This window comes from Sinocyclocheilus rhinocerous, unplaced genomic scaffold, assembly GCF_001515625.1.
Source record: "Sinocyclocheilus rhinocerous isolate Xijiao unplaced genomic scaffold, SAMN03320098_v1.1 scaffold3305, whole genome shotgun sequence".
Taxonomy (NCBI): domain Eukaryota; kingdom Metazoa; phylum Chordata; class Actinopteri; order Cypriniformes; family Cyprinidae; genus Sinocyclocheilus; species Sinocyclocheilus rhinocerous.
The window spans coordinates 88,702-102,216 of NW_015637159.1; the positions used below are offsets into that span (position 1 = coordinate 88,702).

Sequence of the window (13,515 nt, forward strand, 5' to 3'; positions counted from 1 at the left end):
TTATAATCAGTGACGCTGTCTACACTGGATGCGGCGCGACATTAAACTGATGCCTTGTTCTATTTATGACGTACTGACACAAAGTTACAATTATTTGCAACGGTCGCTTTGTCGCGTCCAGTGTACAGTAGAGCTGTTGCGGCGCAGCGCGACAACTGTAGCGTCCGGTATAGACACGGTGAGTGAAGCCGAGATCAAGATATGCCTTGTCATATTTTCTGCATTTAGCTTTTAAACGACCCGCACCTGCCTGGGTCTGTGCGACTTCATCTATGGTTTTTCTCTTCGCTTTCACAAACCGATCCATCTCCCATTCTAAGTTACGTCCTTTGGCTGTTTACTGTTTTATTTCTTTTCTTTTTCTGCTGATGGCCCGCGCTCGACTTGAAGCAGCGCTGCTTAGACCGATGGGTGTGTCATCAAAGTACTGCGAGAGCTATAAGAGAGCGCGGACGTCTCCTTATGCTTTCTCTCGCCGTACTTTGATGTCATACACCGATCTGATCTTCAAGCGGAACACACCTCTTCACTCTCGCGTGTCACGTGACCGAGTGTAATTGCAGCCTCTGCGATTGAAAAAACGCGTTCTCTCATATCGCGATATTATCGCAAATGCAATTAATCGTTCAGCCCTAGAGTGGACACGCCCCCAGCGTTTGAGAGCAAAGAATACTGCTTATTTTTTCAAGATTGTGGTAACTTATTTTATTTACTTGGCTTTTTTATCATTCAAATTTGGCTGGGTTGTTAACACATTTTTCTGTGGTGTGAAACTCAGAACACATTTAATATTGCTTTACACAGACTTTAAATTCATAATTATGACTATCAAAGCATGATTCTTAGGTGGTAGAAATTAATTTCTGAAATGTCACAATAGGTTCTCCTATCCCAACTTAATATACAGAAATAGCTAGAGGTGAGCAATTTGTAGGATGATTTCACCTAAAAAATAAAAAAAACGGCACGACTATCAGTTTGTCAGATCAGATGGGGAGTGTGTTTGGTAAACCTGTTTGAAAACATTTTATTTTTGCAATTCCATTTAGACATTAAAGCGACACACTGAAAGGGTTTGTGGTTTCAATTTACAGTAAGATCTTACCTATACACTCCAGTTTCTTCTGAGGACAATAGTCTCTATACAGAAGCTTCAGCTCCTGCACCGCTGACTCGTATGGGTAGGAACCGTGCAGCACAGCTGGGTCTCTGGGGAACAGTTTGGATGGTACACCAACATCACCAGGTGACACATTACGATGAAAACGCATGCTGCTCTCAACAGCCAGCTCCCGTTCTCGATACACCTTCCTAAAGCATCACCGCAACACAAAGGACAAATAAGTCATTTATATGCAATTATCTAAACCATACAGCTTCTATGAAAGTGCTTTGATGACTAAGAGCATTTTGGGAGCAGTTGTAAGGGAAGATGGTTATTTTCAGCCATACTGGGACTACTGAATGTTAGATTAATAGTGCCATCTACTGCTCAGTGTCTAGACAATTCATATGACTCCGTAATCTCTGCCATTTAAAGTAGTAATTTGAATATTCTAGATTTTGAATAAGGACATTTTTTTTTCTTGTATTTATTTAATTAAAATAAAGTATTTACTTCACATAAGTACAATTGAAAAATGTATTTTAAAAATATGTTCAATCCAAATCTGTGCAACAGGGGATTAACCAAATTCTTGTTATATACTAGTCATTAAATAAGTTAGAAATTAATACTTTTATTAAGAAAGGATGCATTAAATTGATCAATAGTAACAGTAAAGACATTTTTAAAGACATATTTTAAATAAATGTTATTTTTCTATTCATAAAAGAATTCCCAGAAAAGCAGTTTCCACAAAAATATTAAGCAGCACAACTGTTTTCAAATTTGAAAAGAAAGGTTTCTTGAGTAGCAAATCCGCATATTAGAATGATTTCTGAAGGATCATGTGACATTGAAGACTGGATTAATGGCTCCTGAAAATTCAGCTTTGCCATCACAGAAATAAACTACATTTTCAAATATAAATTTTAAATTGTTATAAGACTATACAACTGTATATAATCAGTACTACTGTATATAATCAAGTAAATCAGACTTGGTGAAAAAAAAAAAACACCACTCATTGACCTCAAACTTTTGAATGGTGGTATATGTTTTTAAAAATGTATCTTGTGACCTACCTAAAAAGTGCCGACAGAGGGCACCAAATAGGGGTGAAGAAGACTTCCTCTATACTCGCCACGCATTGGTCCTTAGAATTTGCAGTGTTGAGACATTCAAAGGACAGAAGACACAGAGACAGCAGGCGATCTGTTTTACACAAAGATAAATCCATTTACCATAGACAATCAGCCAACTAGTCCATTTCATTAAAGGACCTTTTTACAAACACGTTTATGGTGGATTATGATGCTCAGGCGTTGGTTACACCCTGACGCAGTATAAACACATGATGCAACCATACAGATCCCACTGGCTATAACAGGGGATTTCTAAAAATGCTGAACTCACATGTTGCACATACATATCTAGAGTCACAACTAAGGTCTCAATCACACAAGAACAGACATTTATTTACCAATAGAAATGTGGATGTCTTTGATGATGGCCTTCAAATGTTCCTTCAAAGCACGATCCTCAAGATGATGAACATGAGACTCTGGGTCTATGTGTGTTGTGTCGAAGGTCACATCAGAGTCTGTATCATCACCACTGTGAGAAGGAACCCAGTCCAGCTGAGTAAGAAACTTCTCTAGATCCTCAAAAGAGTTCTCCCTATCTGTAGAGACCACAGTTGAGGACTCATCCGGGTCTGTCTCAGACTTTGTGTTGTTGGCATTGAGGTCGTGGGATGGGGAAAAAGAGATGGAGGCATCAGATAAGCTGTGTGTCATAGCAGATTTGAGCGGGCTCTGCTGCTGCTGTGGAGAGATTGGACTGTCGGACAGGAGCAGGCTTTGGGCACTGCGGGAGGGCTTTAAGGGTAGTGAGTGACCAGGTGCTGTGCTCAGAGGAACACACTGGCTCACTATAGGATACAGTCTGTTATACACCCGATACTGAAGCCTCTTCAGCAACTTCATGACTGGGTGGTCTGGGTAGCTGGGATCGGGAAAGAAAAGAAACACATGACATAAGATACGGAAGAAACACTTCTGCTTGCAGATGATCTGACAACATGAACCTACCTGAGAAGACATGAGATAAGACCTGAAACCAACGTTGGATCATTTGGATTCTTTTTCAGATTAGCTTTCCAAATTTTTGGCCATTCCTATGATTAAACCAATAAAATCATTATTTATACATTTATGTATATACACTAATGTTCAGTCAGTATGATTTTTTTTTTTTTTTAAGAAATTAACACTCTTATACAGCAAGGATGCATTACACTGATCAAAAGTGACCGTAAAGACATGTATAGTGTTACAAACGACTTGTTTCAAATAAATACTGTTCTATTCATCAAAGAATCTTGAGAAAAAAATAAAAGATAGTTTCCACAAAAATATTAAGCTGCACAACTTTTTACTACAATGATGATAATAAGAAATGTTTCTTAAGCACCAAATCAGCATATTAGAATGATTTCTGAAGGATCATGTGAAACTGAAGACTGGAGTAATGATGCTGAAAATTGAGTTTTGCATCACAGGAAATAAAATGTTTTAAAAATATTAAAATAGGAGTCATTTAAGTTGTAATAATATTTTACAATATTACGTTTATTACTGTGTTTATCAAATTAATGCAGCCTTGCTGAGACTTTTTTAACAAACAAAAAAAAATGTGTATATATATATATATATATTAAAAAAAATTATCATAACCTAAATGTTTGAATTGAAATTATTATTAAACTTACATGATCTTGCTCATATTCAAGTACACTTGCATACAGAACCCGCTGCTCTTGTTCCTCAGCTGTCATGGTCCCACAGGTCACAAACCTCCTGCAAAAACACACCCATTTCATGCACCCAAATTAACATTGTATAATTAAAAAAAAAAAAAAACTGTTGGGCATTAAACAGCTTTAATGTGTTTACATAATTCTTTTGCTATTACACGGTATTGTGTCATGCACAACACCACAAACAACAAATATGAAACAGGCAAAACTCATAATACTACATTTGCAAATAAATAGCCAGCTAAACAACTTTATATGGCCTATGGGCCAAGAAGGCTCACCTGTTGGCTTCTTCCTGCAGCCTGAGTCTCCTTTCCTCCATTTTTCTTTGAAGCTGCAAGAGCTCAGGAAAACTCCCAAACATTTGAAAAATTACCACACTCAGAAAAAGATATCAGCAGAAGGCAAACCTTGCACACAGCACATTGATTAAACATTCACCCAACATGCTTAAAGTTTAGTCTTTGGTTTTTCACATGTCCACATTCTAGTATCAACGAGGCAGTGCTTTAAGCTTTCAGTAAATCGCAAAAAAATTTGAGATTTTGAAAAGAATTAATTAGATTTCACTTAAGCAACATTAAATACTTTTTTAAAATAAAATAAACTACAAATACTATGATTCAATGCAACTTGCAAATAAAACTTAAACTGAGCATTGACATTTTGAACAACAGACGCCTATGGTTTGCAAAGAAAGAACAACAGGTCACAGAGGCGTTGACCTTCCAACCCTAAACTTTTCCTCCCAAACACTCGTGACACATGCATCTCAAAGGTCAAACACTGATACACTTAAAATAGACATCAAAAACCCTTTGATAATCTTATGTTATAACCTCTACAACAGCATAAGTGATTGACAGAAATTATTGATGGAAAGAAAATAGACGTAACAGATACGGTAGCAAGAACAATCCAATTACAGCCACCATTCACTAAATTTTAACACCTGTCCAATTCAAGGCTGATTTTACAACAGAATCGCAATGCAATGCATTTAGGTGGAAAATCTGAAACCAGATCTTAACCAAAGCCACAGCTCAAGAAATGGTTAAGGATACTGCATCTTGCCTGGCTTTGGCTATTATCAGATTCTCCATCATCTGCCTCTGGAGTGAGAGAGTCTAAAATAAGAAAAAGAAAAAGACCAGTGTTATACAAGTAATTATTTCAGTTTCAACTATATTAACATTTACTCACTGGAAGAAGAAAAATAAAATGGAAGAAATTTACATGACAAAGTGCATATAGTTTTAAACATAATACTGCAGCTTTAAAAGGAGGGAATTAAACAAACTCCCAGCACACTAAATATTCAGTTTGAAAACATCCACCATTTCCAATCACAAAAACTAAATTACTTTAACTGGTCACCAGTTCTTCCCTATTTGTAAATCACATTTTTGCCAAATTAATTTAAAATAATAATTTACATTTAGCAGATGCTTTTATCCAAAGCGACTTACGAATGAGAATAATCCTGTAGTGTCAAATGAGCTTTCAAAAATACAAAAGTAGCGTATCAATCAAAATTAAGTTAAAAAGCTGCATGCATAATGCAGAATTAGTAAAATGCAGATTAAAATACTTTTAGATGGGCCATGTCACAGCAGGACAAGCCAACTTTCAAACTTTAAATATTTTCATGTCATATACGCACAGGATTTTCATATGGCAAAGATTCATTGTGATTAACGGAAACATTTTAGCATAACGTACATAGCATACCAAGTACGTAAGTTTGCATTTAAATGTATACGATTTTCCCCCATACCATAAAATAATTTAATATGTAAATCGTTTGAGAAGCATCAGATATCTTACTTTGTCGCCACGCAAATATAATACAATAAGTCAAAACGAACCTTCCAGAATGTCTTGATTTTTTTCCAGTATAAACGGATATCCATCGGTGTTTCTCTGCGTCTCCGGATCATTCTTGAGAACTGAACAGCACACACTGTTTGTGTCCCGCCGAACAACATTAAGTTTGACCCGCCACCAAAACTTAAACGAAAGAACTTCTACCGTGTAAGAAAATGCGATATTGCTCATTAAAACTACGATAGTATTGCGATAGCGACCTCAAATTATTAAATATGAATTGTATTGGTCTGCGTGCGGCAATCTATCCTTCTGATCCAAAACCACAGCAGGCGTCGCACCAGATCGCACCACATGGACATGTAAGTTCAGTGAATCGCGCAAAGCCATTTAAAATAGGAGGTGTGGCGTCACGTGTTCTACGCATGCGCGCAATAAAGTAACAACCCATGTGCGTAAACAACTGCAATCGGGTCAAAGAGTAAGTTCATTGTTTATGGATTTTCCACACATATATACAATTTTATATATATTATGAACGCTTTGAACCACAAGGTGGATATAATCACAAAGTGAAATATTTTCATTGCCTTTCTGGGTCTATTTAATTAATTTTTTTCCTCTTCCTTTTTATTTATTTTTTTGCCAAATACTTTTTTCTTCAGAATTTGTTTACAAATGAAAAAAAAAAGCCGAAAAATAAATAAAAAGACAAATAAAAAATTATGCAGATAAATATAAAAACTGGAAAAAAGGGAAATGTAAAAAAAGTACAGCAGAATGCTAATAAAACAAACAGACTCAAGAACCTTATGTTTTTTAGGGCTCTCGTTATATGTATGCATATATTTATTAATTTCCTAGACACACACATAAGCATACATTTTTTTTTCCAGACTTACCAATGAGGTTTTTTGTGTGGCCTGACCAGGGGTAAGTCTTGCCAGCCGAGCCTCATAATTAGCCTTAAGTTTCTGGTTGAGACGTGATGCTTCTTCAATAGGCGTTAATTCCCTGTCATGCACATACAAAACTTATTACTGTGTACATACTGTACATAAGGGACAGTGAGACTAGAAGAACATGATGTCCTATTAACTTCCTTCATATGGATGCAGAATAGATTTGTTTTCTATCACAGAGCTGATAGCCTTGAAAGATCAATTGTCGGGGTAAGTGGAAGTGCACATAACCAATTGTGTGAAACGTGGGGCATCATGTGAACCATTATTTAAAAAAAAAAAAGACAGTGATGAACAACCATATGTTAAAGGTTCTGGACAGCAGCTAACAAAATAGAGATTTTTTTAAATAATACATTATTTATAATAGTTATTTAAATTTTAAGCAAAAGCTTGCAGTTTTTTTTTGTCTTGGGCTCTTTTTCTTACAGAGGCATCATCCAGATGAAAAACAAACTTGTTGACATTATTGCTTTTATGCTTTCTTAAATAGCTTTTTTTGAATGCCATCTATTTAAAATGAACCATCATATACAGTTTTCAAGTATCTGACAGAGGCTGTTCTGTCTCTTGTAAAACCAAGCATAATGTTCTTGGAGAATCTAATTTAATAAAACTGGGGCATTCATTATGGAGAAAGTTACAGTGAATTACAACACTTTTATTTAATGTAGAGCTCTGAGATGGTGAGACAATTTATGAAACACAATTTATTAGCCTTCAGAATTATATAATAGTAATGTATAGTTTTCAGTGTTATTTAATCTTGTTTTTGTTTGTTATCTTGTATGTCTTTGTATATCATACTATATCTTTGGGAATCAGATGTGAACGATCAATGGATATTGGGACTCTGTACCCATCATTCTGTAGGTTCCCCCACATGCTGTTATGCATACAGTGGTTATGAAACTCTCAATAGCTCACTGACTTACTTTCGGTTGTCTTGTGATTCCATTGACTGAAGCTTCTGGAAGACTTCAGGTGGCAGGAAGGGGGAGTCGGTCTTCCCTCCCTCAGAGAGGACTCTGCGATGTCTGGTGGGCTGCTGTCTACTTTGGGTCTCAGAAACCAATGCAGCTGCATTAGGTGTTTCTACAGAAAGAGGAGTTTTGTTTAAACTGAGATTAGGGCTGGGTAAAAAAATCGAATGCGATTTTCATGTGAATCTCGTCAGTAGTCGCATTCGATTTTTTGCACAGCCCTAACTGAGATACACTATCATTCAAAAGTTTAAGGTGGGAAAGATTAAAAAAAAATTTCAATAATTAATAATTTTATCCTGCAGGGGTGCATTAAATTGTTCCAAACTGACAGTAAGACATTTATAATGTTACAAAAGATTTCTGTTTCAAATAAATGCTATTCATCAAAGATTCCTGAAAAAAAGTATCACAGTTTTCACAAAAATATTAAGCAATAAAAACTGTTTCCAACACTCATAATAATAAGAACCATTATTAATAATTAAGCACCAATAATAATTGAGCACCAACTTAGCATATTAGAATGATTTCTGAATGATCATGTGACAATGAAGACTGCTGAAAATTCAGCTTTGTCATCACAAGAATAATTTGCATTTTAAAATCTATTAAAATAAAAACTGTTATTTGAAATTGTAATAATATTTCACAACATTACTGTTTTTTACTGTATTTTGATCAAATAAATGCAGCCTTGGTGAGCATAAGTGACTTTGTTCAAACCATTAGAAAATCTTAATTATTCCAAACTTTTAAATAGTAGTGCATAAATAATATTTTTAAAGAAATGTCTATATGTTTAATACATTACCCCCCGGTTTCACAGACAAGGCTTAAGCCTAGTCCCAGACTAAAATGCATGTTTGTTCTGTTTTAACTGTAAGAAACTTCATAGACACTCTGACTGAAAACCCCGAACAAAGAAAATCAAGGCTCACCTGTCATTTTGGGATGATTTGTCACATTAATAACAGGAATGGTGGTCTGCTGGGAAGCGGACAGAGGAGTGGAGGAGATGACGGGTGTTGGGGACTCTCGCTTTCTTATGATGCATGATTTAATCCTCTCTAAACATTGCTCAACTAGTTTCACCATTTTCTCCAATTCCACCGACTCCATCTCTGTCAGAAGAAGTGCATAAGAGTCATATGTCTCATTCAGCCCATGAAAACAGAAATTCAAAGGTACGATCTGACGGTGGAGTTACTTCTGCCTAATCAACCAGGCAAACTTTAAATAAGCCTGAAAAGTTCATTATGAACAAAGGTGAGATCTAGCCTGATCTTATTAGAGCTTTAAGAATCATTTAATGCAATCTACAGAAGCTAAGATACATTTGAACCTTGTGTGTCTTATCAGTAAAATGAATTGTGATGTCATGATGAAGCACACAAATCTGTGTGACACATTAGCACATACAATCGCTTCCTTAAAAGTTCTCTCTTGAAATAGGAAGCCAGTTTACACCACATGACAATGACTAATGCAGAGGAAATAAAATGCATTGTGAAATAACCTTTGAAGCCTGAAAGCACACATCACATTTGAATAGAAAGTTTGAAGGATGTCTAATTGGAAAACTAACTCATTTCTTAATTAAGTATGAACAACTTACGTTTAGATGTGGCATCTTCAAGCAAAGCATGAGAGATGTAGCTGATACTTCTCAAGTATTCACAGTAGGCCTCCTATAAAGGGATATAAATAATCATAGTGGGTGGCAGGAAGATTTTATTGGATGTGCTCTGCAACTCAGTGCCTTAAAGTTATGTTAAAGTCTTTGCTAGATGTCCTCTTCTGGTGTCTGGTGACAACCATTCACAAAATAAATAAATAAAATAAAATAAAAAATCAGAGACACAACATTATGTACCACCTAAATATTTTATCTAAATCTGCACTGAGAATGTGTATTTTCACAACATAAACTCAAACTAACACTGATGAATTTTTAAACACACTCTAATTTCATACGATTAGGAAACAGGTAATTACATTTAGTTAAGATCAAAAGGTAAACACTCCATATCACTGGATCCCGATCGACTGGACCGCAGTAGTTTTTCGGGGAAAATCATTGGGGTTCTCATGATCATCGGCTTCGATCAGTGTTTACGCTGATAAATTACGTCACTCTCGCATGCATTTATTGGATAAATATGATCATATCTGGACCAAACAGGGCAGGTTTAAAGATTTAAACATCTGTACCTTGTGTCTGTTGCCAGTATCCAGCTGAATGGCCAATTTTACAAGTCTCATGGCATTCTGCAGCGGTCTCTGACTGCTGTCACTTACAGGGGCGGCCATCCTGCCAAAACAATCGCCAAAATAAATAAATAAAATAAAATAAAAAATCAGAGACACAACATTATGTACCACCTAAATATTTTATCTAAATCTGCACTGAGAATGTGTATTTTCACAACAAACTCAAACTAACACTGATGAATTTTTAAACACACTCTAATTTTATACGATTAGGAAACAGGTAATTACATTTAGTTAAGATCAAAAGGTAAACACTCCATATCACTGGATCCCGATCGACTGGACCGCAGTAGTTTTTCGGGGAAAATCATTGGGGTTCTCATGATCATCGGCTTCGATCAGTGTTTACGCTGATAAATTACGTCACTCTCGCATGCATTTATTGGATAAATATGATCATATCTGGACCAAACAGGGCAGGTTTAAAGATTTAAACATCTGTACCTTGTGTCTGTTGCCAGTATCCAGCTGAATGGCCAATTTTACAAGTCTCATGGCATTCTGCAGCGGTCTCTGACTGCTGTCACTTACAGGGGCGGCCATCCTGCCAAAACAATCGCGTGAGTCCGCAACAAGCTGCTCTAGTGACGTAATTACCGCGTTTTCAAAATAAGAGGAGACGTAAACATAGCTTTTAAATAAACAAAGAAATACAGCTTGTATTATGATAGTTGTTTCACATTTTGGGGAAATGTCAAACAAGCGAGAGAAAAAAAAGCGAAAAAGCCTCTTCAAGTAATGGTAACCACAGACCTTAATTATGAACTAAAATATAATAAATATAACAATAAGGCAAACATTCAGAAAATAGGCATACATATTAAATAATTACAACAGAAATAAAAAAGTGGCTATATTGCTTATAACTATTTTTGTTCTTTTTCCCTGCCATTGAATTCTTTGAAATACCTTATATTTTGTATCGTTACAATGCAATAAATACAATGATATATGAATACGGTAATAATTTAATACGTATACGGTGTTATTTCAGTATTGTTTATACTGCATATCATTGCAGTATTTAGAAATATTTGCATTTGCTTTTATATTGTATTTTCATTTTAGTTTTTGTCACGTGCTTTTGTAATTTTTCAATAGTTTTTACAAATATTTATTTCTATATAACTTTAATGTTTATTAGTTTTATTCTTTAAGTAATTATAGTACTTCAGCTTAAACAGCTTCCTTAGATGCAAAGGCAACATTTCTAATTTTCAAGTTGAGCTTAAGTTTTTCTTTTCCTTTATTTAATAATGTTCATATTATTTCAGCTTTGTTTCAATTACTGAAGACTTCTTATTGTTAACAATAACAATATTAGAAAGTACCTGAAGATATCAAACTTAACAATTCTAGACAAAAGACCAACACGGCAGGTACAGTAAGTATTTCTTTTTAATACGGTCTCATCAGTTTTTACATTGGGGGAAACAGGGAACAATTTGCAGTCTCTTAATAAAACACACTTCCTCACTGAGGCCAAACACATACAGATGGAGAGGTTTATCCTTATGTGGCAAATTTCTTTTGTTTGATGGGTGCAGGCAACTGAGTGGCAATGTCCTCTAGAGGGCGCTCAACCACAACCAGAGACTGATCCGGCATCAGCTCAACACACAGGATATCCTAAAAGACAGAGAGTAAAGTTATACACTTTCCATCCAAAATTTCAGCGAAAAAAAAAAAAAACACATTTATGTGGCTCACACACACCTTGAAGGTCTTGCAGACTTTGAATGCATGGCTGTGAGATTTCCTCTGTTCCTCTGTGAGGCTCTTCAAAGTCAGCTGATTGTAGAACTGAGTTTTGTCATCAGGCAGTGGCTAGAAAAATAACAAACATATATATAAATCTACCGATATTATAAATATTAGGCTCTCAACTTTGTAAAGATAGATGACATTTCAGATATAATAAATAACAAAATTAAAATAGAAAGGAAAAATACATTTAAAAACAATTTTGTGAAAAAAATAATAGCACTTTTTGATTATTTGTTTTCAATAAGAGTGGCAAATGCTTTCTGAATACGAGTCTGTCTCACCAGGCTTTGGTCAATGATGCAGAGCATGTACATATCATGCAGGATGACATGGGAAGGATTTTGGGGATTGAACATCACATTGAGACATGGTGTGTCTCTTTCCACCCAGAGGCGATGAAGGCCCTTCCTCTGCACCGTCCTGCTCCAATCCGTGTACTGTTTCTGCTCTATGGAATACTCAAACATCTGTGGTGAACAAAAACACATGAGACCAAGAAATACAATCAAACCCACTTCATGTCACACTTTCACTATTCAATGGAGGTTGTCATAAAAGCTCAGTGATTACCTGTTGATCTGCATGCATCATGAACAGACAGTTTGTTGCTGGGTGAATGCCCATGGCGGTGACAGCAGAACTGTATATAGGAACTGTGCAATGAGCCTGAAACATAGGTCAACGTTAATCATCCATCTTCTGTCAAATGTATCTACAAGTGTATACAAACTAGAGGTCTACACGGAGGACCCGAGACCCGACCCGGGATCCGTACGGGTTCGGGGCTATATTTGAAATGGTCAGCCGGGTCCGGGTCGGGTCCCAATCTATTACTTCGGGTCCCGGGTCTGTTTAACATTGTGTGTAATACCCAAGTCGATCGGACTCGGAGAACACCCGGCAGTTATCAGAGTCAGTCAGCGCTGTGCGTGTGTTGTTTTGTAACTTTCAACTTGTAAAATTAGGATGAAAAAGTGTGAGTCGGTAATTTGAAATAAGGTGGAAAAAAACACGAGCGACGTCATAAGAAGCAGGGTGGGCGGAGTTAATGCACACGCGCCGTGATAATGGATACCTTCATGAGTGATGTGAGTTATTATTTATTATTTTTTAAATAATATTATGAATGAACCGTCTTGTTGTTATATCTAAAATTTTTGCTCAGACTCGGCTCAGAGAGCACAGAGATGATAGCAAATAAGTAAAGCTAACGTCAGCAGCCATGGCACTGGACGAGCAATCGTTATTATAATCCAAATGGGCAAACAGTCTAAATTATTATGCAAGTTGACTCGAGATACAAAAAATGCAAAACTGCAAAGTCGCATTTGTCATCCGTCACCGTGACAGCAAGTGGACTTTTGAAACTGGAATGAGTGGATTACGCATTTCAATTGGCAAGAGAGGAATAACACGGATGGAACTTTCTTGGCAAGGAGGATTGTGTGCATCACAGTCAGGTACAAGGGAGAAGGCTTCTTACATTAGGTAAGACAAAAAGTTTAATTTTCACAACTTGTTTATCGACTTGTTAATAGCAATTTGCTGTGGAATATGTGCCAATCGGGTCCAGTCGGGTCTGTGTCTTCTTCCGGGTAGGACATTTCTCGGTTCTGCACGGGCCCGGGTCCAACTTTCAAAATAATAGACGGGTCTGGGGGGTCTGGGTCGTTTACATTTACGGGTCTCGTTTTTTACGAATTTTACGAATTTTTGGACCCGTGTAGACCTCTACTCCAGTCTTCAGTGTCACATGATCCTTCAGAAATCATTCTAATA

At 36.3% G+C, this 13,515-nt stretch overlaps 2 protein-coding genes across 5 annotated transcripts in view; both read right to left on the bottom strand.

Annotated features, from left to right (window-relative positions):
• The window catches only part of LOC107748773 (VPS9 domain-containing protein 1-like), a 20,920-nt gene extending 10,403 nt beyond the window's left edge, over window positions 1–10,517 (bottom strand). For 2 of the 3 annotated variants that reach the window (XM_016563715.1, XM_016563713.1), the window contains exons 1-12: window positions 9,910–10,013; window positions 9,314–9,386; window positions 8,637–8,819; window positions 7,648–7,807; window positions 6,653–6,764; window positions 4,988–5,050; window positions 4,205–4,257; window positions 3,876–3,963; window positions 3,196–3,281; window positions 2,586–3,109; window positions 2,188–2,317; window positions 1,106–1,311 (exon numbers count right to left, since the gene is read on the bottom strand). In XM_016563715.1, coding sequence (XP_016419201.1) covers window positions 1,106–1,311; window positions 2,188–2,317; window positions 2,586–3,109; window positions 3,196–3,281; window positions 3,876–3,963; window positions 4,205–4,257; window positions 4,988–5,050; window positions 6,653–6,764; window positions 7,648–7,807; window positions 8,637–8,819; window positions 9,314–9,386; window positions 9,910–10,008 — 1,777 coding nt within the window. In that variant the 5' untranslated portion in view covers window positions 10,009–10,013. Of the gene's footprint in view, window positions 1–1,105; window positions 1,312–2,187; window positions 2,318–2,585; window positions 3,110–3,195; window positions 3,282–3,875; window positions 3,964–4,204; window positions 4,258–4,987; window positions 5,051–6,652; window positions 6,765–7,647; window positions 7,808–8,636; window positions 8,820–9,313; window positions 9,387–9,909; window positions 10,014–10,413 lie in introns of those variants that run through there. The other variant, XM_016563714.1, reaches the window with a different exon arrangement.
• An 842-nt stretch (window positions 10,518–11,359) lies between these two features.
• LOC107748774 (U3 small nucleolar RNA-associated protein 4 homolog) overlaps window positions 11,360–13,515 on the bottom strand; it is an 11,266-nt gene continuing 9,110 nt past the window's right edge. For both annotated transcript variants that reach the window (XM_016563716.1, XM_016563718.1), the window contains exons 14-17: window positions 12,307–12,402; window positions 12,018–12,203; window positions 11,686–11,796; window positions 11,360–11,598 (exon numbers count right to left, since the gene is read on the bottom strand). In XM_016563716.1, the coding sequence (XP_016419202.1) occupies window positions 11,482–11,598; window positions 11,686–11,796; window positions 12,018–12,203; window positions 12,307–12,402 (510 nt within the window). In that variant the 3' untranslated portion in view covers window positions 11,360–11,481. The remainder of the gene's footprint in view (window positions 11,599–11,685; window positions 11,797–12,017; window positions 12,204–12,306; window positions 12,403–13,515) is intronic.